General features: G+C 60.9%; 3 protein-coding genes across 5 annotated transcripts in view; 2 read left to right on the top strand and 1 right to left on the bottom strand.

Annotated features, from left to right (window-relative positions):
• The window catches only part of AGRN (agrin), a 38,877-nt gene extending 34,654 nt beyond the window's left edge, over positions 1-4,223 (top strand). For 2 of the 3 annotated variants that reach the window (XM_068986416.1, XM_068986418.1), the window contains exons 32-36: positions 136-328; positions 408-495; positions 1,676-1,900; positions 2,366-2,469; positions 2,822-4,223. In XM_068986416.1, coding sequence (XP_068842517.1) covers positions 136-328; positions 408-495; positions 1,676-1,900; positions 2,366-2,469; positions 2,822-2,979 — 768 coding nt within the window. In that variant the 3' untranslated portion in view covers positions 2,980-4,223. Of the gene's footprint in view, positions 1-135; positions 329-407; positions 496-659; positions 684-1,357; positions 1,391-1,675; positions 1,901-2,365; positions 2,470-2,821 lie in introns of all 3 variants that reach the window. The other variant, XM_068986417.1, reaches the window with a different exon arrangement.
• Positions 4,224-5,894: 1,671 nt separating this feature from the next.
• On the top strand, positions 5,895-18,460 carry LOC138090257 (tyrosine-protein phosphatase non-receptor type 11-like). Its single transcript, XM_068985761.1, has 15 exons — positions 5,895-5,908; positions 11,690-11,812; positions 12,832-13,029; positions 13,714-13,900; positions 13,975-14,094; positions 14,295-14,408; positions 14,548-14,644; positions 14,857-14,936; positions 15,269-15,424; positions 15,634-15,765; positions 16,487-16,641; positions 16,748-16,815; positions 16,946-17,264; positions 17,436-17,486; positions 18,313-18,460. Exons 1-15 carry the CDS (start codon positions 5,895-5,897, stop codon positions 18,458-18,460), a joined length of 1,962 nt encoding a protein of 653 aa, XP_068841862.1.
• Positions 18,461-19,536: 1,076 nt separating this feature from the next.
• On the bottom strand, positions 19,537-20,286 carry RNF223 (ring finger protein 223). Its single transcript, XM_068985760.1, has one exon. The coding sequence runs from the start codon at positions 20,284-20,286 to the stop codon at positions 19,537-19,539; it is 750 nt and encodes a 249-aa protein (XP_068841861.1).
• Between the last annotated feature and the right edge of the window lie 4,226 nt (positions 20,287-24,512).

Here is a 24,512-nt window from a genome sequence, read left to right as displayed (position 1 = left end):
CCCTGGGGAGCCCAGGGTTGGGGGGATGGCAATGCCCTGGTACAGTTTCAAGGAAGGGCCCATCCCAGGAGGGGCCTCTGTCCTCTGGGCCAGAGGACACAGGCAGGACAGAAGCTGTCACGCCCCACCCCCCAGGTCTCCCTGAATGGCCGCCAACTGCTGACCCGTGAGCACGTGGTCCGGGCCATGGACGTCTCGTCCTTTGCAGACCACCCTTGTACCCAGGCCGAGGGTCAGCCTTGCCTCCATGGAGCTTCCTGTCTCCCCCGTGAGGCCTCCTATGAGTGCCTGTGTCCTGCAGGCTTCTCGGGGCTGCACTGTGAGAAGGGTGAGTGCTGCCCACGTGGGCCGAGGCTGGACATGGGAGGGAACCTGCCAGAGGCTGCACTCACCTCGCTGTCTCTCAGGCTTGATTGAGAAATCAGCTGGGGACCTGGACGCACTGGCCTTTGATGGACGGACCTACATCGAGTACCTCAACGCTGTGACCGAGAGGTAGTATGTCTCCTGGAGCTGGGCACCCCTCAACCCTCCGTCCCATCTGCCCAGCTGCACAGGACCATATGCGTGATACTCCACACCTGCCCCTGCTCTGAGCCCACCTTTGCCCCTCTTCCACCCTCCTTTCTTCTCACTGTCTCTGTCTCTTTGTTTCCAAGCGAACTGACCAATGAGATCCCAGCGTAAGTAGCCCACCTCCACTCTCACCAGTAGTCCATTTCCTGGTCCTCTGCTCCTCCCACTCCTGGCAGCACATCCCAAGGGCGAGGGCAGAACTTTCCATCCCTAGTGGAGGAGGATGGGGGTTTGTGGGGTGCTGCGTGGGGCTCAGTTTCCTAGCTTGGAAGTAGGGAATCACCCTTTCCGAGATGTGTGTTGGATGTCAGTCTATCCCTCCACCCCTGCAGCCAGGCCCCTCACCACAGGGCACCAGCACGGTGTGCAAGCATGTGCACACCCACATCTGTGTGCACACAATGCAAGTGTGTCACAGTGTGCATGTGAGTCCATGTGCCCCCATGTGTGCACACATGCACGTGTGTGGGGGCCTATCCAGGGCTGTCTCCCAGCCAGGGGCCCTCGGTCACTATTTCACACCACCCGTGTCAGAGCTCTTCCCTCTGCACCTGGCCTGGGCCATGCGCACCAGCTCTATGTCTGCCCATGTGTGTGCACGTGTGTCACCGCCAGGCCTCTGGGGTGGGTGGGGCCAATGTTTCTCCATGGATGTTTGTCCCCCCGCCTTCCATTGGGGAAGAGGGGGTGCGGGGAGGGCTGCTGCTGGGTCCTGCCCCACCCTGCGCTATAGCCTGTCTGCCCTCCTGCTTACCTGCCTCCCTCTCTTCCTGCTTCTAAGCCCTGAAACTCTGGATTCCGGGGCCCGTCCCAGGTGAGCAGTGGCCCCTGGCCCCTGCTGTCTGCCCGCTGCCTTCCCATCTCTCCGAGCATCTCTGTCGATCTCTCCCTCTGTCTGTCCACTTCGCTCCTCTGATCGCTGACTTGGCCCCGCCATCTGTCTCTCGTCCCACTGGCCGTGTCCACCACCTGCCCACCGAGCTGCTCTGGTGGCAACACTGCCCTTATGGCCTCTGGAATCGTCCCCCTCACCCTCCTCCCTCCCCTGCCCCATCCCCACCACCTTCCCAGAGGTCCTGACCAGCCCTCTGCCCACTAGTGAGAAGGCACTCCAGAGCAACCACTTTGAGCTGAGCCTGCGCACTGAGGCCACACAGGGGCTGGTGCTGTGGAGTGGCAAGGCCACGGAGCGGGCTGACTACATCGCACTGGCCATCGTGGACGGGCGCCTGCAGCTGGCTTATGACCTGGGCTCCCAGCCCGTGGTGCTGCGCTCCACCGTACCAGTCAATACCAACCGCTGGTTGCGGGTCAGGGCACACAGGTCAGCAGGGAGCCCGGGGCCACCAAGAATAGCAGCGGGTGGTGTCTGGACTTGCCCGGCCAGGGCATGCCTGGCCACTCGTGGCCAGGGTAGGAGTTTGATGAGTGTGTTGAGGGGAGGGATGGTGGGTAGGGCTGGTGGTGGCCCAACCTGAGGTCACTGCCAATGAGGAGGGAGGGAAAAGAGGGTACAGGAGAAGCAGTGATGGCCAAGAAACCCCTAATTTGAAAGGGGAGTCCCTGCTCTGCCCAGATGCTGGTCTGAGTCTGGCTGCTCCTCCAGCAACACTTTTCTCACAGGAGGTCCCCCCATCCTTGGCTACTAGCTGCTCTCCTGGGGTTGGTGCCATTCCATCCTGGCCCCCAGGGTGACACTGGGTGACGGTCCCCAGGGTGTGGTGTTGGGATGAAAGGGATGGGGGTCAGGATCTGGAGCCCTGACAGCCTCCCTCCACCCACACCCCAGGAAACAGAGGGAAGGTTCCCTTCAGGTGGGCAACGAGGCCCCTGTGACTGGCTCCTCCCCACTGGGTGCCACACAGCTGGACACAGATGGAGCCCTGTGGCTGGGTGAGTGATTGTGGGGGAGGCCAGGGAAGGGGCAGCCAAGGGTCTCTGAGGGACAGGTTCCGCCCCCTGGGGCTGGCAATTAAGAGGGGCACTGTATCAGCCCCATCCAGGACAGTGGGCGGGCTGGCTGGGCTAGGGTTGGGGTGGGGTCCTCCCCTTCTGTCTCAGCCCCTGCTGTAGCCAGGAGGGGGTAGGGCCAGGAGGCTGGAGCACACCTGCTGGCCACCTGGTCTCCCCAGGGCACTGACAGCCCTCTGGTAACTCACCTAGTCATTTAGCCTTTCTGCCTACCAGTGCCCAAACTGCCCATCACTGAGTCACGGCCTGGGGCCTTTCCTGTGTCTTCCTGCAGGTGGCCTGGGGAAGCTGCCCACGGGCCAGGCCCTGCCCAAAGCCTATGGCACAGGCTTTGTGGGCTGCCTGCGGGACGTGGTGGTGGGCCAGCGCCCGCTGCACCTGCTGGAGGATGCCATCACCAAGCCAGAGCTTCGGCCCTGCCCTGCCCTGTGAGCCACGCTGCAGCCGCTGCCCACCCTATTGTAATTATTTTCTATTTTTGTAAACTTGTTGCTTTTTTGATATGATTTTCTTGCCTATGTGACGGCTGGAGGGACTGCTGGCACGGCCTCCCTCCTAACCAGGCAGGCGAGCTGCAGAGATGGACTTGGTGCCGAGGGACTCTCAGGGTCAGGAGGGTAACTCGGCACATGGAGGACTTGGCTCACTCAGCAGCCTTGGGATGCGATGTGACCCTCTGCGTCAGGACACTGTGTCCTGGCCTCTGAGGCTGTGCCTGCACAGTGCCCACTTGTGCTGGCCCCTGTTCTCCAGCCTGTCGGCAGACCTTGCATATACACATTGCCCACATTCCCTCTGGCGAGGCCTGTCCCTAGAGCAGCAAGGTGCTGTGGGGTTTGGAGGGGCCCTTCCTCTGTGTAGGCCTGAGGCCTTTCTGGATTCCAGCTGAGCTGCCCCTCCTCTCTGCCTGTGCTGGGTGGGGCCAGCCTCACTGAGCCTCATGAGCCCAGGCTCCATGTGCCAATCCTGTGAAACAATGTCATTGTTGGGGCCATGCTAGCCCCTCCCTCCAGCTATGCCCACCCATCCCAGGGCACTGGAGAGCAGAGGCCAAGCCCAGGCCTGTTCAGGGCACCCTGGCCCACGGCTGGCCCTGCCCATCTACCCAGCCACCCTGGACGTGGCTGTGACCCCTTTCCACTGCCCAAGTTCCTGTGAGGAGCCCTGAGAAGGAGCAGGGCCACTTGTGATATGTGGACTGCTTGATTTTGGCCAGCATCCCCTCTCAAGGATGCATGTCCAGGCATGGCCACCAACCTCAGAGTCTTTATGTATGGATTTATTTGATACCTGGGGTGGCGGGCCTGTTGTCTTTCTTGTCCTGGCCCGAGGACAGCTGAGGACACCACATAGAAAACATTTTGTCCAGTTCGGGGGTGAGGAGTGGTTGTCCTTATCCAAAAGTGACCAGGAGTAGATTGGGTGTCTTACCAAGGCCAAGGAGCAGGTGCAGGGGTGGCAGAGATGGCTGTGAAGCCAGAAATGCCTTAAACTGCAATGTTAGGTCTCATCTGGTCCCGTCCCCCCAGCTGCCCACACCTCTCATGATGGGGGTGGCAACCCCAACCCTCTTGCAGCCTCTCTCACAGCCCAGCCTGGGCTGTCAGGCTTAGAGGCTGAAGGAGCCTTATATGTCCTGTTACTAACTCCAACCTGTGTCTGTGTCAATCACCGTGAAATAAAGTCTGAACACTTTCAACAGGTGCTTGTGTGTATCCACACCAATGCCACTCCCCTCAGACCCGCCTGGGCCTACGCTCTCCCACTTGGCTGGTTTCTGTCCTGAGAGCACCATGATGCTCAGCTTCATGGTGGCATGCAGGCTTCAACCTCCTTTTGCTCTGGGTGGAGGAAGGGTGCTGAGTTGGGGGCTGCTTTTGGCAAGGAGACCCTGTGCAGTGAGTGCACACACTTTTGTGCATGGGGCTGGCCAGGTGGGTCCATGAGGCCTGCACCCCAGGTAGCCTTCTTAGGGATGGCAGGTCCTGCCTTGTGTGCATTTTTGCACACATATCTGCCAACATCTGTGTGTCTGAGCACAGGGTGGGAAGAGGAGCTGTGAGGACAGCAGGTTGGTTATACTCAGGTTAAAGGGGGCCTGTGGGGGGTCAGGATGGGGTGGGGGAACCCTGGTGGGTGGGGATGGGGTGGGCCTGTGCTGGGCCGGACATGGGGTGGAGAAGACACTGACTGAGGTGCTGAAGCACCTAGGGGGGCCTTCCTGCAGCATCTGGAGTGGCTAGGTTTGAGGAGCTGAGGCCACCTGAATGCAATCCATGAGGCCAAGGGTTACCAGGCAGAGGGGAGTCTGGGCTGAGGCCAGACTGGGGAGTAGGTGGCTCTGCTTGGTGTTGAATGAGGGGAGAGGAGACCTCCATGCTGGGAGGACCAGGAATGGGTGCTCTGGGAGCTGATGCTTCCATGAGGCTCTCAGGGCAACCAATGCTGAGGGTGCCGGGCCTTCAAAGTTGTCAGGAGCATGAGGAGGAAGAGCTCAGGGTAGGGATTTGGGGTCGGGGTTGCAAGCAGCAGAAGGTTCCAAGCCATGATGTGGTGTACCACTCCTGAGAAGGGGAGGAGCTGGGGTGCTGGGCAGGCGCTGAGGCTCCTAATGGGGATCTCAAAGTTAGGAGCTCAGGCAAGGAAGGGTGGAGCCCCCACACGATTGGCCAGTGGGCACCGGGGACAATCGGACCTGGCAGGGACATCTGTAGCAGGAGTAAAGGCCCCGCGGTCAGAGAGGTGTCAGCATTGCCTAGGAAGAGTGGCAGAGGTGGGGAGAAGGGAACTTAGAACGGAACTTAGCAGCCCAACATAGGACTGGGTAAGAGGAAAGGACACAGTTATCAGGTGGGCTCCCACCTCCGCCCCTTTGGGGCCCTCTCTGGGACATAGGGCGGGTGGGGCCTGTTTCGCCCACTTCTCTAGCTCCCAGCCCCTCCCTCCAGGGTGTGGGGAGTGCAGCCCCTCCTCCCTCAGGACAGAGGCAGAGCCAGAAATGTTCTTGGAAGGAAAGCACCCAAATGAGCAGGACCCATAATTAATCACTTTCTGTGCCGCCCCGGCCAGGGCCGCCTGGCACCTGCGCCCTCTGAGCCCGAAATATGGTGTGAACTCCTTGTCCTGAAGCTCGGCGACCTTAGGAACTGGTGCTGTTAACTCAACCTGCCAGCAAGGCAGCGAGACCTGAGGGCTCGGCTCCTTTAAGGGAGATATGGAGGGGCGGGACCTCTCGATGGGCGGGGCTCCCTGGGCGGGGCGGGTCCGGTGGGCGGGGCTATGATGGGCGGATCCTCTGGGTAGGCGGGGCCCCCTCAGAGCTGCCAGAGAGCTGGAGCCCAGCAGACATGACCTCGCGCAGGTGAGCCTGGCCACCCGGTGGCCTGACGCTGGACCCCACCATATGCGCTTCGGGCCGACGGGTGCGGACAGGGGGTGCGGGAGAGATGGGACCCGGGACGTCTCCTGCTCCTGACCGGTGGCCCCCAGGCCTGACCTGACATGTCATCTCCACATGTGACCTGTGACATCTCCACAGCCAGGGCCAGATGCCTGGGTCCTGGGACAGTGAGTCCTAGCCTTACTCTGGCCGGTGGAAAGGACTCTTTCAATCTGGGGCTGGGCCTGGGTGGAGGTCAGAGGTTCCCTGACCCTAGGGAATGGATGGTGCTCTTGCATGGCAGCCGCTGGAGCCTAGAGTGGACAGCAAATATTAAGTCACTGACAGACCCTCTCTCTCTCACTCTCCTGGACTCCTTGCCTTCCTTTTGGTCACCAGAGATGTTTTCCACCTGGGGGTCTGCCCTTCCCCAGTTTCAGGACTGAGAGCATCCTGGAAGCCCCTTGACCTGCAAGGTAGGCTCATCCCTTCCCAGGCTCTCCTAAGGGCCAGGTTTAGGGGCAAGATCCCTGGCAATGGTGTGTGTGCAACCTGGGACAGGACACAGCTCTGCCCCCATGAAGAGGAAAGGTGGGGCATGTGCAGGAAGGGGCACTTCCTGCCCTTTCTACCAGATCCCCACTCCCTGGTTGTGCACACACTCATGTGAGCTCAGACTCTAGCTGGATGTGGATGTCAGTGGGGAGCCACACAGGTGTGAGATGCCTGTCACCACTTCTTAGCACTTGGTACATCCAGAACACCTCTCTCTGGATGTGGGTGAGTCTGGAGGTCACAGGAGGGGTTGCCCTAAGACCCCGAGTGACTCCCTAGATCATTGAGGGGCTGGATAAGATCTGATCTGTGGGTCTAGGGCAGTGCCTCAGTGGTGAGGGCCCCAGAATCCCTAAAGGGGGTGTGGTGGGCCTGGCAAGGTAGCCTCTGGCAGGGCCAATGGCCCTCTAAGGCTCAGGAACAGTGGAAGTGAGTTGATCTCCAAGAGCCTGTCAGCCTAGAGCCCTGTGGTTCCAAGATGTAACATGCAGCTGGAGCTCAGGGAGAAGGGCATTTGGGATCTGTTTGGAATGACCCTCAGGCTCCCCTGAGCCTCATTTCTTGGTTCCCCAGGCAAGTTCTGGTGCTCAGAAAAGGTCATGTCTGTGTCATGTTCATGTGACCCTGGGCCAGCCTGGGAAAGCCCCGGGTGGGGCTCTGCCTGCCCTTGCCAACCCTCCTGCCCCACCCTGTGATGACCATCTGGACTGTCACTCCTCCGACCCCTGGGTCACTGCCCACAGCCCTATCAGGCCTGGGCAGGCCCAACCAAATCCCAAGCGAAACACATCCCCCCTCCTGCTTACTCCCACCCAGTGGCCCCTTCCCGTTGCCCTGTGGTTTGTGGGTCAACGGGCATCACCATCGGCACCACTCGCCCTGGGACTCCGGCTGTGGGCAGGGCTGGGCTCAGGTCTTGCCTAGCACTGAGGTTTGATATGTTGATATTGGTGCTTGGGAGGGGGCTGGGTCCTACGGGGGCCTACTGAGCCCCCTCAAGTTCCCCCTGTGTTCCAGGTTGGAGAGGAAAGCATGTCTCTGGTTAATTCAGTTCTGCACAGACAGGACAGGCCTGCATAAACAGGGACCAAAAGGGGCTAGGGGTAGGGAGATGGAGGCAGACACTAATTGTGCTCTGTGGTCCTCAGCCCTGGAGTTCCAGCCTGGGGTTCTCCCCTCTGTTCTGTGTATCTCCATCATGCTAACTGTCTTTCCTGCAGGTACCATGTATATAGCATGTCCACAAGCCACTCATGGAACTCCCAGGGTCCCAGGGTGTCCCATCTACTGATGAGACACCAAGGCCACACAGAAAGCTGGACCAGACACTGGCCAGTGGGTTCAGGCTGGGCTCTTCTTGGGCTCCTGAGCATCAGCCAGACTCAGCTGGACCTTGAAGGGCCCAAGCTGTTTGACTCGGTGGGGAGCCCAGGGTATCCTGCCCACCCCACCTGCCCCTCTCCTGGACCTGCCTGACCATGTGACAAGGGCAGAACTGAGTCACTGACCTGCCACAGAGCAGGAAGCCTTTCGGCACAGAAGTGACCCTAGTGTGGAGATTGGAAATGGGACTTGCAGCTTCCACCTCCTCCCACCCCGCAGCCAGAGCTGTGGCTGCACCAACCTGCTGGACACCTGACTCCAACTCTCAACCTAGTGGGGGATGTGAAGCCTGCCTCAGCCTGGGGTTGCAGGCAGGCAGTAGTGTGAGCTGCTGTGACCGCTCAGGATGCCCTCCCTTTAGGGATTTCCACCTGACAGACCGCAGGCAGCTTGTGGGGAGGACAGAGGGACAGAAAGTATGAGCAAGAGTCCCTGAAAGGACAGTGTGTCCTGCACCCTGCTCTGTGGCTTGGGTGCCCCTTCTCCCCTTACCCCCACACTCTGGGCATCGTCCATCTTGGATAGGATTCGGAGGCTGCTGGGGCCTGGGGGTGAGCATCTGGGATAGGATGTGTTTCCGCAGAGTTGGTGGCCCCAGGATGGGGGTCGGAAACCTTCCTCTGGGTTCCAGCCCCCCACCACCTCCACACTGCATTGTCTCTGGCAGCAGGAGGCCTTCACCCTTTTCCTGGTGGCCTGGCCTGCTCTTCTGCGACTGACCCTAGAACTCATCCTGCGGCAGCTCCTAGCCAAGGAAACCTTCCCTGGCAGCCTCACCTGCTGGACTACTCAACAAAAACTGCCCCTCTAGAGCCAGCATGGGAGGGAGCTCGAGACCCCAGGCCCAAAACATGCCCAGGAAGTGACTGGCTGGCAGGATACTTCCCTCCCCCTGGAAGAGCTGAATGGGAGTGTTGGGTGTCCCTGGGCAGGTCACCTGAGCTTCTGGGCCTCTCAGAACCTCTCAGAACATGGACCCTGGGGAGCCATGAGAATGGAGTCTGCCGTCCCTGTGATTCACATCTGATGGTGAAGACATGGCGGGGGGTGGGGGACAGGTAAACTCAGAAGCCTGTACACACCTGTCTGCTTGCTGTTGCAGTTGTCATGCATGGAAGGAGGGGCAGAGATGCAGCTGCAGGGTGGGGGCTGGGGTGTGTCTCTCAGAAAGTGAACAGAGAGGGTGTGTGAGCCATGGCCTGCAGGACCAGCCGGAGGTGGCCAGATGAGGGGTGAGGTCGGAGAACAGAGAGATGAACAACGGGATGGGAGGGTGCTTTCCAGTGGGGGCGGGATCCTTGAGGCAGACAGGCATCCTGAAAGCCACACAGGGCCACTGACAAGGCTTACGCAGCTCTGATGTGTGTTTTCTGAGAACCTGTCTGTCTGCCATGGCTCAGCTGGGGGTCACGGATGCGGCCTGAAATCAATACTGCAGTCCAGGCAAGAGCCGGTGGGTACTGGTCCCAGGGGAGTGAGAGAAGTGGTTGGGTCTGGGTCTGGGGAGTTTGGAAGTCAGGACAAGAGGGTGCAGCATTGGGAGAGTGCTGGGGAGTTGAGGGCAGGGACCTGGGCCATGTCAGGCAGTGACTCTCTTCACTAAGTGAGGACCATGTGGAACAGGGCCTCAGGGGCCTTGTCAGGACTTTTGAATCTTGCAAATGTCAAGACAGAGATGCTGGAAAGGGTTGTGTCTGTGAGCTTGAAGCTCAGATCCCAGGTGGGGCCAGATCCCTGGGTGTGGTTGTGGAGACACATGGAGGGCAGAATGGGGAAGTTCCAACACCATGGGGTCAGAAGGAGGAGAGGGACACAGGCCAGGTGAGGTGGGGAACCAGGAGAGTGTGGGGAACTCCCAAGTAGAGGTTGTGCTTCTGGGGACCTGACCACCAGTCCCAGGAGGCTGGAGGAGACCCTGAGAGCCCAGGGAAATTGTCCTGTGGGGACTCAACAGTGTGGGCCAGTGCAGGACCATCCTTTCTGTGATGGTGGAAATGATTCTTTCTCACATGCAGTCGACAGCCTCCACTGGCCACACATGGCTTTCACCAGTGGAATGTGGCCACTGTGACCCAGGAACTGGGATTATGATTGTGCTGAATTTTGACCCATTCACCTGCACACCCCACACCTGCCCTGGGCTGAGCATCAGATGGTGAGGTATAGACAGCACAGATGGCTTGTTGGAAGAGTAAGGAAGCAGCTGAAGGCAGGGACAAACGGAGCACAGGATGGGGCAGAGGGAGGGGCAGGAGGACCTGGAAGAGGCGTGAACTGACTCCCATTCCAGAAAGATCTCAGTGGAGCAGGATGGTCCAGGGCCATCTGCAAGGACAGGACAGGATAGGGTCTGTCCAGGGCACATCAGCCCCTGCCTCACTTGTGCCCAGGTTATGACAGCGAACAGCTGCGTGGGGCCTGGAGGTAGCAGGTGGCAGAATTGGAGTCAGGGGCCCTGGTGTCCCACTGGAGGCAGGACAGGGGTAGGACTACCCTGGACACCGTGTGTCATCTGTACAGTGAACCAGGGACACACACCTCTGAACCAGACGGCGCAAGACCCTCCTGCAGTGACTTTTGTGCCTCTATGGGAGACTCACTGTTGCCGGTGGAAGTTCAGATACTGGGTTACAGGGTCCCACTGGGGGGTCAAGCCAGGCCGCTGCCCTGAGATGCTCTGGGGCCCCCACACAAGTAGATTTAATCTCCGGCCCAGAAATTCTTGCCCTAACTGGACAAAAGAAGCCACCCAGGTAAAGAAAACAGCAGTTATGATCTCAGCAGTGGGCACCTGTGGAGCCCTGATGATGGCCCCCTGAGCTGTCCCCCCATCTCACGGGGGTGACTGTGAAGGGTGGTCCCAGGGCAGCAGCAGGGGAGGGCAGGGTTAAGCCCCTCTCAGCCTGGACCTCCAGCAGAATAAATGATGACTCTCTGCCTTCCTGACCTGCTCCTGCCAGCCACCCAGCCCAGCTCACCCACCACCCACCACCCACCTTGGGTTCATTAATCATTCACTTCTGAATTCACGTCTGTTTTTTTAATACCCAGGCTCTGTTTTCTACCCTGGTGTACACATTACACGGAATGTTTTCACCCCTCGTGGAACTTAAATCCTCCTGTAGGAGATAGATAAGCCAATAAATATGTAACGTATGTCAGGACGGCTATGAAGAACAATGAAGCAGAATACGCATCCAAGAGTGAGGGGAGAGGGGCTCGGTCATGCAGTGTGGGCCGGGAGCAGAGAACAGCTGGTACAGGGAGCCCTGCGGTGCACGGCCTTGTGTGGTGAGGGGCGGAGGCTGGTGGGCAGCAGCAGGTGGAGGGTGGACTTGGGCCTGTGGGCTGTGCTCTTCTCCCAGGGGCGTTGCTCAAATGACTGACAAGACCTGCCAGTGTGCCTCAGGAGAGGGGTGGAGAAGGCGGGAGGGGCGGGGCCCCCACGGCCCGCTGCCAGGCTGTCAGGGGAGGAAGGGAGCTCTGGGTGGCCATGGGGGATCCCGAGTTCCTTTGGCCGAGCTGGGATGCCCGGTGGGCAGTGAGTGGTGGAGAGACGGCAGAGGGCTAGAGTTGAGGTTCCTGCTGGTGTCCTTCTGGGAGGGGATGTCTGCCCTGCCCACCTGCCACTGTGGGAAAGGTTCTGCCCATCTATGTCCCTGGTCACTCCCAGCCTCACCTTCTTCCCCACAGACCCCAGACCCTGTGGTCACAGACCAAGGATGGGGGTCGGCACAGGACGGCCCCAGCGGGCATCGTGGGTGTGGTCAGGACGGCCCAATATCTCCCAGCTCTCTCATCAGCAGCTCTCCCTCTTCATTTCAGGTGGTTTCACCCCAACATCAGCGGAGTTGAAGCTGAGCAGCTACTCATGTCCAGTGGCCAGCACGGAAGCTTCCTGGCAAGACCCAGCAAGAGCTGCCCCGGGGGCTTCACACTGTCTGTCAGGTGGGTGAGTGGTGCAGGGTGGACAGGCCTAAGGCCCCGGGGGACCTCAAGGGGTGGCAATAACCTCAGCTGAGGGCGCATCAGGGGGTCAGGCTCCCTAGTCCTCCCAGAGAGCTGGTGGACAGCATTCTGAGCAGCAGGGACCTCTGCTGGGGGCTAGACATGCAAGATCTGGGAGTTCTGGTGTTCTGGCCAGGTGGCCCCTGGGCAGAAGGGGCCAGGAGGGGCCACTTAGACCTTCAGGGATGGCTCAGTGTGGTGCGCCCTGGTCAGCAAGATGCCCTCATCCCTCTGAGGGGCCTCACTGGCCATAATTGTACCTCCATCTGATGGGGATGTTGCTCACTGGAGATCTGCCCAGAGCCCTACAAAAGCCAATGTGTAGGGAGGATGGGCAGGAGGGGCCACGACCAGCAGAGTGGACAGCCAGACCCATGTCCGCCCTGCATGAGGCAGGTCAGTCTAGAGTCTGGGGAGGTGGGGTCTTCCCAAAGCACTCCAAGTTTTTCTGGGTTTTCTGCTAAACCTGAGGCAGCAGGTGGGACGAGTCCTCAGGGTGGATTTCCCTCACCCGAGAGACAGGCGTTCTGTTCTTACCTGGGGCTTCCCCAGCCACACTGGGCACCTGGAAGAATCAGTCCAGCCCCTGTCCTTCAGAGCCCCTGGGGAGGTGGTCTGGGGTGAGGCAGAGTCTGTCCTGAGAGGCTGCCCCAGCCTCGGCCACCAGGCCAAGGGAGAGTTAAGCCTGTAGTCGCCAAACCCAGTCCTGGCTGCCCCGAGGGCAATGGGGGCAGGGTGCCCGCCACCCAGGGTGAGGCCTGGACACTAACTGGGCAGGAACCTGCAGAAGGGAGGGAGCTGACTTTGACTGTAGCTGTTCTGGGCAGAGGGATGGCAGAAGCCAAGACATCAGGGCAAGAACACCCCTGGGGCTATTCGGGAAGCTGAGTGCTCATGGGAAGGAGGGTGGTTGGTGGGAACAGTGGCCCTGATGGCAGCTGGTGCACTGGCCCTTCCAGGCGCCATGATGAGGTGACTCACATCAAGATCCAGAACACAGGTGACTACTACGATCTGTATGGAGGGGAGAAGTTCGCGACACTGGCCGAGCTGGTGCAGCACTACACAGGCCAGCATGGGGGGCTGCTCCGAGAGCGTGGCGGGGCCCCCGTGGAGCTCCGGCACCCGCTGGGCTGCCAGGACCCCACGTCGGAACGGTGAGCCGCTGCGTCTGCATCTGGCTGACATCTGTGTCTGCACTTGTGTGTGTGCGAGGGTCTGAGGGGCAGGGGTTGATGGACACAGCCTCTGGATTTCTTCTGCCCCAAGGACTCAAGGTCAGGCTTGGGCACCACTGTGGCAGAGTTGAGGGAGTATAAAGCACTCCCTCCTTAGGGGTTTTGGCCTTGGTTCTCCAGGTCCCAGGCACCAGGCACAGAGGGGTGCCTGTGGAAGAGCTGCAGCCGGCCTCCTCTCTGCCTGCCTGGCTGGTGACCTGGGGAGAGCAGGTCTCCCAGCCTCGGTTTCCCTGGCTGCACTGCGGTGGCCTGAGCCAGCTGCACCTGCTGAGGAAGCTGGGTAGGGCTGGCCTGGCCCCCTCCTTGCTGAGGACTAGGCTGCCACCTGGTGGCCACTATGGGGCCCTGCAGGGCCTGAGGGTCCCGCCTCCTGCCACTTTCTAGGTTGGAGGAGGTTTGGAGGAGGCTTGCAGAAGGGTTGAGAGGTGGGCAGGGCTGACCCAGGTTGGCCTCGGTGTGGGTGCTGCCCGGGGCCCACGAGGTCTGGGTGGCTGTGTGTGTCTCTTGGTGTCTGTGCCTCAGAGACTTCAGCTACCTGTGGGTCTGTGCCCCTCACCTGTCCAGTCCAGGGCCTCCTTTCTCACGTATGTTGCCCTGGGCCAGGTGGTATCATGGGCATCTGTCTGGGAAGGAGGCTGAGAAGCTGCTGATGGAGAAAGGGCGTCCAGGCAGCTTCCTGGTTCGGGAGAGTCAGAGCAAACCTGGGGACTTTGTGCTGTCAGTGCTCACGCAGCAGCTGGACAGGGCAGACCGCCAGCCACGCGTCACCCACATCATGATCCACTTCCAGGTAAGAGGTGGGGGTGGGGTTGGGGTGTGGCTTGGGGAGGGGGTAGCCACCAGGCTCTCACTGCCACCCCACAGCCAGATGGGAAGTACGACGTGGGAGGTGGTGAGCAGTTTGACACCCTTGGAGATCTGGTGGAGCGCTACAGGAAGAACCCCATGGTGGAGAGGTCAGGGGTTGTGGTGCATCTCCGGCAGGTATGTCTCCAGGCACCTGAACTTTGGGGTCTGAGTGAGCTTCTCCCTCTGGGAGACAAGGGACTCTGGCATAGCCCCACCAGGGAAAGAGGGCACCAGGCAGTGCTGGGGCAAGGGTGGCTGAAGGCAAGGGTGGGGGCCAGGGTGCTCTGGGGTCCACTGGGCCTTGCTAAGCTTGGACTCGAGCCTCTACTTGCCAGCCCCTCAAGGCCACGAGAATCAGCGCTGCAAGCATTGAGAGCCGTGTGCAGGAGCTCAGCGAGGCCACGGATGCCAGCGAGAAGGCCAAGCAGGGCTTCTGGGAGGAGTTTGAGGTGTCGGCCTGCTGCCCACTGCCCCCCCTCAGACTCCCGTCCTCTGGGCTGCGGAGGGGTGTGGGTCAGGGTGTGTAAGGCGGGTGTTGAGGGCTCTGGGGAAAGGTCGGGGCTGCAGGCTAAAGCCCCACTCCTCCAGATGCTGCAGCAGCAGGAATGCCGGCTCCTGTACCCCCGGAAGGAAGGCCAGCGGCCGGAGAACAAGCCCAAGAATCGATACAAGAACATCCTTCCCTGTGAGGCTGGGGCTGGGGTCACATGGGGACCAGGCCCTCACCCACCAAGTGCAGGGCCCATCTGGCAGAGGGGTCCTGGGGGTGGAGGCAGGGGTCATTCCCCACCACTGGTGCGATGCCCTCTCTTGCCCCTTCGTCCTCTGCCTCTGCTCACCACAGGTCAGCGGGGATCCCTCTTCCCTGGAGACCTGAGCTATATCTTCCCTTCTCAGTTGATACCACTCGTGTCATCCTTCATGATGTGGATGACAGAGTGCCTGGAGCCGACTACATCAATGCCAACTACATCAGGGTGGGTACTTGGCCTGCTGCACCTGTGGCCTACATGAATCAAACCCTGGTCACTCCATTCCCCATAATAATGAGCCTGGAGCTCCTGGAGTGGTCTGTGGACTTTGGAAAGATAACAGATACTCAGGAAGGGTGCAGCAGTCTGCACTGGGTCCTCAGAGGGGCAAATCCAGAAAATACTGGATTAAATATTGGTCCTAAGCCCCTTCCACCCTCCATGGACTGTGTGTGAGCCACTTTGGCTACTTTGCATATCATTTGCATCAACTTGAATTGGTCCTCTGGCACTTTAATTCCTGGAAAGACCAGGCAGCTGACCCCACCTTCTTTCAGAGTGACCCAGAGGAGAAGCCAGGCCATGGACTGGGCAAGGTGTACATTGCCACCCAGGGCTGTCTGCCGACTACAGTGGCTGCTTTCTGGGCCATGGTGCACCAGGAGAACACACGTGTCATCGTCATGACCACCAGGGAGGTGGAGCGAGGCCGGGTAGGAGCTCTAGCTCATGTTCCTTCCATCCTCCTGCCATGTGCCCCACTGGACCTGTGTTGGAGCTGGCCCAGCTTTGCTTTTTCAGTCTTAGAGATGCTGGGACACAGCGAGGGCCCTAGAGAGACCCTGTGTGTGCCCCTCAGGGAGGAGGGGCATGGGTGCTGGTGGTCTTCCAACATGGCTAATGCCATGCCCCCACCCCCCAGAACAAGTGTTTCCGATACTGGCCAGAGTTGCACGGCAGCCAAGAGTACGGCCACCTGCATGTGTGCAACATGGCTGAGCACTGGGCCCAGGGCTATTGTGTGCGGGAGCTGCAGGTGTGGAGGCCAGACCAGGTGAGCCTGAAGAGCCTCAGGAGCCTTGGGACCAGGGTGACGTGCTCAGGAAGTCCCCAGGTCTGCGCTGGGCTGGCCCAGACTCCACCCAACCCCACTGGCTTTGGTGGCTTCCACATCGCTCAACCCAGTGGGCAAAATGCTGGCCTGGGCCTTGCTGGGCAGTGATCCCAGTCAGGCAAGTTCTCAACCCAGCTGTCTGGATGCAGGGTGGCCTCACACCCATACAGGCCTCTCCTTCCAGTTCCTCCCTGGGCGTCTCAGTACCTTCGGCCTTCTTTGTATGCCACTGGTGCCTGTTCCTCTCCCAGGCACATTTCCCTCCTAGCCAGTTCCCCTCCCAGGCACATTTCCCTCCTGGCCGGTTTCCTTTAATAACCACTGGGGCTCCTGCAAGCCTCTGCGTTTGGCGCTTCTTAAATAGAATGAAGTTCCTGGAAGCTGCTCCTCCCCAGGACCATCTTTCTTCCTTTCCCCCGGCACCTGGGCTGCCTGGGGCCATCTACGGGTCCTCCAAGCCCTGAATCCCATCTTTTCCTCCCACTCCCTCCCGCTCTTTCTGGGTCCTGCTGGTCACTCCTTCTGGCAAACCCCGCTGGGCCTCGCCCTGTCTCTCCCCGGTTCAGTCCGTGTGCCCCTCCCAGTCAAGGGTCACAGCAGCCCGAGGCGCTTGGGACAGCCCAGACCTCCCAGCTGGCACTCACCAGCCCACCCTGCCCAGGAGGAGTCGCCGCGCACAGTGAAGCACTACCAGTACTTCAGTTGGCCGGACCACGGCGTCCCGGCCGAGCCCACCGGCGTCCTTAGCTTCCTGGACGAGGTGAACCGGGCCCAGAGCAGCATGCCGGGGGCCGGACCCATGGTAGTCCATTGCAGGTGCGACCGGGGATGGGGCGGGGCCAGCGGTACAGGTGCGACAGGGGAAGGGGCCACGGCTCTGTCCTGTCAACTGGCCACAGGCCTCCTTGGTCGGTCCCAACAGCGCTGGCATCGGACGCACTGGCACTATCATTGTGATTGACATCCTGGTGGACGTCATTCGCAGGCAGGGTGAGCCGCCCCAGGAAGACCCCGCCCCACGTAGCCCCGCCCCCTATGCTTGCCGGTCCAGCCCATTGCATCTAACCATCCCACATTTTCCCTGCCGGCCCCTCTCCGCCCTGAGCATGCTCCTCCCCAGGGTTAGACTGCGACATTGACGTCCCCAAGACGATCCAACTAGTGCGGCGGCAGCGCTCGGGGATGGTGCAGACCGAGGCGCAGTACAAGTTCGTGTACCTGGCGCTGCAGCGGTACATCCAGGGTGAACAGCTGCGCCTCCGCAAGCCCGTGGGGGCGGGGCCGGGCCGGGGCGGAGCCTGCGCTGGCATCACCATGGTGACCAGGGGCCCCTCCCCTCAGCGTGAGCGGCCGGAGGAGCGCGGCTCACTGAACCTGGGCGTCTCGCCCGCCGACCCCGGCTGTAGCCCCGGACCCGCGCCGTCCCGGGCGCCGGCGGCGTGAGTGGAGCATCAGGGACTGTGGAGGGCAGAGTCCCGGCCCGGGGCGGCGGCGGGGTGGGGGAGGGGAACAGGAAGGCCTCGGGGGCGTGGCCTGGGCTTGGGGGCGTGACCGGGGCGAGGGGGCGGGATCGCAGGCGGGCCCCAGTCGAACTCTGTCTCCGCCAGCAGGACCCGGGAGGCCCCCCGCCACGAGTATGAGAACCTGCAGGGCCTAGAGCCGTAAGAGCCCCTCGTGCGCGTGCCCCGACGAGCCATGCAAGAAGGCGGGAGCCCAGCAAGGCCGGCCTCCGCGTTCCTCCAAAAGACTGTTTAGGATTGTGCAGACAGGGCCAGCCCTGAGCGCCGCGGAGTCGGGGTGGGGATGGGGGTGAGGATGGGGGTGGGGTCCCGGGTCTGCCGCTCAGACCCTCCCTGACCAGGTCTGCACGCCCAGAAATGGTGAGGGGCGGGCAGATCCAGTGGCCCTGGCACTCCTGGAGGAGGGGAGGCAGAGCTGCAGGGCTGCGGTTTGACTCAGTTTGGGAGGCCACCAGTGACCAACTGCACGTTGCAGTGAAGACGTGTGCTACATGTCTGAGGGTCAATCTGTATGTGGGACACGAGACCAGCAAGTGAGTGCCAGTCTGTTCACCAGCATTTGTGACCCTCTCCTTGCTTTCTGAGTGCCCCCGCCCCTTCAGAGTTCCTTCTCAGCCCGGCCTACAGCCGTGGTCTAGGCTGTGGCCTGCCAGTGGCTCAGTCCTCCCACACCCAGACCTAACCCAGACTGTCACATTGCAGTCATGCGTAGATAAATGCTTGTTAAATGAGGGAATATGTGACGTGCTCATCTGACCACAGCGAGGAGGGTGAGGCTCCATGAGCGCATGACTCGTTTGTGACGATGCGATGTCACTGGCTTGTGGTCCACACTGGCACCCTCCCATTATGGATGGCCCTGTGACTTTCTGGTCTCCTCAGTAAAATCCCTTCTCAGTTCTGCATCTTTGTTGGGGCTTGGAGAAAGGGTATCTGTGGGTCCCTATGACTGGGCCCAATTCCCCAGGGTCTTTCTGAGCCAGAGGTGCAGCTGGTTGGAGCAGGAAGTCCTGGGCTTTGGGGTGAGGAATGAGGAGGCTGAGACCTATGCAAGCCAGAACTGGCTTGGCCTCTCTTCGTCATGCCAGCCTGGCGGTGCAGGATTCCTGGACTGATAGCAGTACTGGGTGGGGGATGGGTGGGGTGGCAGGACTCCCGCCCATGCCCCAGGATGCTCGCTTCACCAGCCAGGTCTGGCCCTTCTCTGCTGGAGGAACCTGAGGCCTGTAGATCGTCAGGATACGCTGGTTGTCGCCACCTCTGCTTCTGTGCACCCTTGAGCCTCGGTTCCCAGGGGTTGTAAGGTCCTGTAGCCCTCCACTCAGGGCTCTGGGCAGGGCTGTGGGATCATGACTTCTGGGGGTTGCAGCCTGTTGTGACCACAGTGGGGGTGGGAAGGACTCTGGACCAGGCCAAGGCCCCATCCCAGTACCTGCTGCCCCAGGTGCTCCCGGCCCTCCCTGTCTCCCTCAGGCAGCCTCCCAGCCCCGGGAGACAGCCAAGCCCAGAACTGCTCCAGCCCATCCACAGCCCAGGCAGGACCGGAGTTGGACCCCCTAGAACTTGGGCCACACACGCTAGGGGCTGCTGGGAGTCCAGTCCAGGAGGTGTCCTTTTCAGAGCCTTTGTGGAAGGGGCAGACTGGACTTTTCTGGAGAGAGGGGCTTAATAGTACAGGAAAGAACACAGAGGGTGAGGACCCCTTATCAATTGTGGGTACAAAATAGTTTATTTAAAAATGTACAATTCAGGATGGCAGGAAGGGCACTGGGGAGCTGGGCTCCCTGCCACTGCCCTCTGTCCCCGTGGCCACCCAAGGGAAGGGGCCAGCCCTGCCTGGGGAAGCGAGGAACCATGGTGAAATGTGAAAATAAGATGAGGGTGGCAAGCAGCCTCCCTTTTCAGCAAGGAGTAGGTCCTACAGGTGATTCACAGTGTGGACAGGGAGGGGCCTTGCCAAGCTGTCTCTTCTGGGGCTCAGTTTCCCCATCTACAAGATGGGGGTTAGGGAGGTGGTCTCTGGAGCCCATAGCAATCTGATTCTTGGAAGCTCCGGGGACCATTTTGTCCACCCCATAGGACCCAGCCCCAGAGAGCGAAGGGTTGTGTGTGCTGAATGGGGTGGGGTTCCTCAGAGACGTGGGGGCTCCTCTGGGATCCTGAAGGGGTGGGCTGGGTGGGAGTGGTGACACTAATTGTCTGCCAGGGACCGGAGCGAGGAGGTGGTGGTGGCGGTGGAGGGCGGCCGGGGGAGGCAGCGCAGGCTCCCAGTCTTGAGTGCACACTGCACGGGCCAGAGAACCACACAGAAGAGCACGAGCAGCAGGGCTGTGATGAGTGCCACGCGCCTCCAGTCCCTGCAGCGTGCCCAGCAGCGGGCCAGGGGCCCCCGACGGTGGGCGGGGCCTGGGGTGGGCACAGGCACAGCAGGCTCAGCGGGCTTGCTTGGGCCTATGTCCACGCACATGAAGCCAGGCTCCACTGGGCCAGGCACAGAGGGCGGTGGGTAATAGCACAGCTTGGTGCCCTCTAGCCACACGGGCTCCTCCTGCCGCAGGTGCACTGGCATCCGGGCCTGCAGGTGGCGGCTGGTGCGCAACGCAGGGGCTCCAGCAGCGGGTACAGCTGTGGGTTGCCGGCAGAATGGGCAGGGCACAGTCTCGCTACCTGGCTGGCCTGTGGGCTGGGCAGCCGCCAGCCGTGCCAGGCACTCCAGGCAGAAGACATGGGTGCAGGAGAGCTCCTTGGGTGTCTTGAAGATGTTGTCATAGCCCGAGAAGCAGATGGAGCACTCCAGAGGGGAGGCCACTTTCTCTGAGCCTGGGGTGCCCGGAGACCTGGGGCTGCTGGCTGAGCTGGGGGACCTGGGCACTGTGGCTGTGGGGCTGCTCCTGCTGGTAGGCGGCATGGTCGTGTGCCACACCTGTGGGCTTGACGACATGGTTCTGGGCTGTGGGACAATGGAGACCACTGTGAGTGACCTTGACTGCTCCTTTCCTGCAAGGTCAGTCAGTCACTCTCTCCCCATCCCTCTTCATTTTATCATCTCAGAGATGCCTGTGGGCACCTCTGCGAAATACTCCCACCCCTGTCCCCACCTCAAGGTCTTACTGCTCAAGCTGTACCCCAGCGCTCCCCAGCTCCTCACATGCTTTATCAAGGGTCAGTACCCTGGGGTGCCCCAGCCTGGCCGGGCCCTGTGGACCACTGCTCAGTGAACCCCTCCCACCAGCCCTGGCCTACCTGACTGTGCCATTGGGCAGAAATAAAAGTGATGATGACAACGGCCCCCAACAGTTATTGTTTACATCCGGGCTCTTCTGGGCTGGACCCTAGTCATGTGACCAAGAGCCACGGTGCAGAAGAGGCAGCTCAGATGGGCCTCGGGGTGTCACAGGAAGACTGTGGCTCTGGACCAGGTGAAGTTGGTTTGAACACAGATCCCAGTGTGGGTGGCCTATTTGGTGGGCGCACAATAACTGGCAGGCAGTTGTGTGAGGGTGGGCGCCAGCCACCTGACAGGCTGTGGGAGACCAGGGGACCTAAGCAAGGGTCGTGGCCATGGCCTGAGAAGGGGCTTTGTCTCCCCACCATGGCCTCAACCTGCAGGGCCAGCTCATCTGGCTGGTGACAAGAGCCTGGTGCTGGCCCTCAGGGCCTGGAAATGCTCCTCACCCTTTGGCCAGTGGAGTGGGGAGGGTGGATGAGCCAGGCCTCCTCTTTGGGCTGGCCCACCACCCGGGAGGGTCACACCAGCCACAGCTGCCATCCAGGAGGCAGTGAGACGTTCCACTCCTCACCTACTGCCCTCTCCATGGGAGGCCCAGCCTGTCTCCCTGATGAGGCTCAGGTAACCTGCCTGCTACCCCTTCTTGGGCCTAGGTCTCTACCCCAGGAAGCCACATGGGTCCTGCTTGGAGGAGGGCAGGTAAGGGGGGAACTCACCCATCACCTTCATGATGGATAGAGGAGGCTGGGGCCTTGGGACCTGACCACGTGACCCCATGGAGCCCATGAGCCCCCCAGAGGTGACCCGAGCCTGACTGGCTGGTCAGTACAGGAGGGCTGGTGGAATGACTTTGCAGTGACGTGCCACAAAGGCTCAGGTATTGCTGCCACCTGACAGTGACCACTGTGAGTCACGGTGGTATCACTGTGATGTCACGAGTGCTCTGGCATCACGGTGTGAGATGTCAATGTATTTTGGTGACAGCAGCTGCCACAGGCCAGGTACAGCTTCAGCAGGGTCTGGGGTACTGCAGCCATCCTCCCCCAGCTGCTCCCCACATGACTGGTTCCTTGGCACTGGGTCCCACCCTTCTGAGGAGGTGCCCCACCCTGAACCTGTACTGGTGAGAGGCGAGTGCCAGCTGAGCCGGCCTTACCTGGTAGCCAGGGTCAGAGGGGCCCGGGCATGACCCTCTTGGCTGATTCGGCCAGGCTGAGGCCCTGAGCTCACTCGTCCTGGAAGCGCTGGCTTTGTCTCCTCTGGTCCAAGCTGGCCTGTGTTCCCCCGACTAGTGTTCCTCTCCAGAGCTGTCCGTCTGCAGCTGTGCCGGCCAGGTGGGGTGTGGGACGTGTGTGCTCCTTCAGGTGTGGAGCGCTGTCCGAGGCAGGTGTGAGTTCTCTGGGTGTGGGCTCCTGGCAGGTGTATTTATACGCTCGCTTGGGATCACGCTGGCCAGGGTGTGGCCCAGGGCCTTCAGGATTGGCTGGCCTCCCATCCTCTCCCTGGCAGGCTGGGCAGTAGAGGGCGGGGAGTCAGAAGTGAGAGGTCAGAACCTGGGGTGGGGCTGGGGGTCAGTAGGCCTCTGCAGTCTGGGCAGGTCTCAGCGGGTGACTGGGTGCCTGGTAAAACCTCTTCCTACCCTGCAGCTCCTGAGATGCTGGAACAGCCACTCCAGAAACAGACCTACCTGCTCACTGGCCTTGTTCAAGGTGGGGGCACCTAAGCTCCTTGGGTGGGCCCCCAGAGGGTCCTTGCAAGGAGGCCCCCCACTCAGTTCACTGACACCCTCCCCTAGCAGCCCCTGTTCCTGCCCCTTCCCCCCAATACCCACCTCATCCGTGTGGCTGCCACTCAAAAGCACAGCACCCCCCAAATGGGCTTCTGCTGTCCCCACCCATCCCTTCCCACCTGCAGCCTTTGAGGGCTGGGAGGGAACTCCTTGCTCTGGGTCCAGGGAGTGGGGTGAGAGGTCAGGCTGGGAGTGCCCGCAGGGTGAGTGAGGGGTGAGTCAGGGGTGAAGGCGTGTCGGGCAGCAAGCTGGCCACAGGACTTGTTTCAGGGGAGCATCTGCTGGAGGGACCTTAGTTTCGTAGGTAGGGAAGGGACTCAAGGAAGTGCCCACCCAGGCAGAGGATCCAGAAGTCTCCCTGGGGTACAGGGAGCGGTTTCAGCAGGTCAATACCGAGTCCCAGCACACCACAGGGCCAGCCTGCATCCAGGCCTGTTTGCAGCCAGGATGGAGGGTGTGAGGGCTGTGCTGGAGGGGCCTGGAGCCTAGCCAGTGGCATGGGCTGTGACCACCCATAGTCACCCTGTTCCTGAGGTGTCGTAGCCACTCCATCTGATACCTGATCCTCCTGGCCACAGGGTCACAGCAGGCTCTCTCCTCCACCCTGTGGCTTCGCTGCTCACCCCCCACCCCAGCTTCACATACCACACCTCAGTGTGCACCTGATCTGACCTTGGGGCCCAGGACCTGAGATGGAACCCCATCATGAGCCTGTGGGGAGGGAGTGTTGGGCTTGGTCAGGCTGAGAGAGGGTTCCACCCTGGTGGGGGACGGCCCTGACCCTTCAGTGGATGGTTCAGGACCCCCAGAGGCTGCCCAGCCCCAAGAGCACTAGGAAAAGCACTGACGGCCAACAGAGGTCAGAGGTCATCAAGAGGCATTAACAGATGGGTGCATGGAGCAGGCTGCCTGGGCCCAGACCCCAGGAGGAACCAGAGTGAGAGGAGAAGGGGGCAGCCAGGACTGCAGCCACAGGAGGTTGAGGTGTGGGGCAACTGCAGGAGAGGAAGAGAGGACCGGGGCTTCCTTGTGTGCTCCAGGAGCAGGAAGAACTTCGTTGAGGGGCTTAGCGAAGGTTCAGGGCCAGCGGGGTTAGTGAGGGCCCAGAGAATGGGGAGTCTCTATGAGGGTGGGGCCCACCTGAGCAGGACAGGGCTCTGGTTCCCACAGGTATCGTGACTCAGGGTCTGATGCTCCTCCAGGAAGTGTCCTGGTCCTCTGAGCACACCTCCCCAAGGGCTCCTGGGAATATCTGAGCTCTGAGATCACTCCGAGCTCCTCAGTGGACAGTCAGTGCCCGAGGCAAGGGGACAGGAATGCCCGAGGGATGTGCCATTGGGGTGGGGCCAGGTCTCACCACACAGGACCGTGGCGCTCAGGGCTCACCTGGCCCCACACGCCTGCTCACTCTCATCATGATGAGGGAAGAATATCTGCATCTTTTGAGCGTGTGGGCTTCATGTGAGCAGGTGAGCTGCTTACCAGCTTACTCCGCATGGCTGTGTGCACCTGTGTGTGTGCACCTGTGTGTACGCACGTGTGAGGGGAGCCTGGCTGCCAGCAGGTGACCATGAAGCTGGGGCTTACTTGCCAGACTGGGCAGAGAGCATGGCCTGCAGTGACCATCCCTGTCCAATCATGGCTCTCAGATGGTAGGGGTCCCCAAGACCTCAGGACACCTGGGAGTCCTAGGCTGGAGGCAGAAGCTACTTTTGGCCAAATGAGCAGGGGAGAGGCCTGCCCCACAAGGCCCACTCTGGCCATGGCTCCCCACCCCCAGTACTTGTGTGAGGACTGGCTTCAAGACTCTGAGGGCTTGCAGGGGGCACAGAGAACAGCCAGTGTGGGGAAAGGTCTCAACATGGGTGTGAACTCTCGCATGCCCCACAGGCCAAAGCCTGGGAGGCAGAGGCTGGGCTGCAGCAGGGGCTCTAGGGGGTGCACTTGGGCTCAGCCTCCACCCCACCCTCTGCACTCTGGCTCCTGACAAGCTCAGAGTTGCCCTCTGGCCACAAGCTGACTCCTCCGGTCCTGTCCCTCCCACACCCAGCAGTGAGCCAAGTTCCCAGTTGGCCTGGCCTTGGGGGTTGGCTCTTTCTGGGGCCCAGTGCCCAGGCCCCACCAGGGCCTCTGTTCTCATGCCCCATCC

This window comes from Capricornis sumatraensis, chromosome 14 (genome assembly GCF_032405125.1).
Source record: "Capricornis sumatraensis isolate serow.1 chromosome 14, serow.2, whole genome shotgun sequence".
Taxonomy (NCBI): Eukaryota; Metazoa; Chordata; class Mammalia; order Artiodactyla; family Bovidae; genus Capricornis; species Capricornis sumatraensis.
Note: the sequence above shows the minus strand (reverse complement) of the source record. Positions and strands in the feature narration are given on the sequence as shown.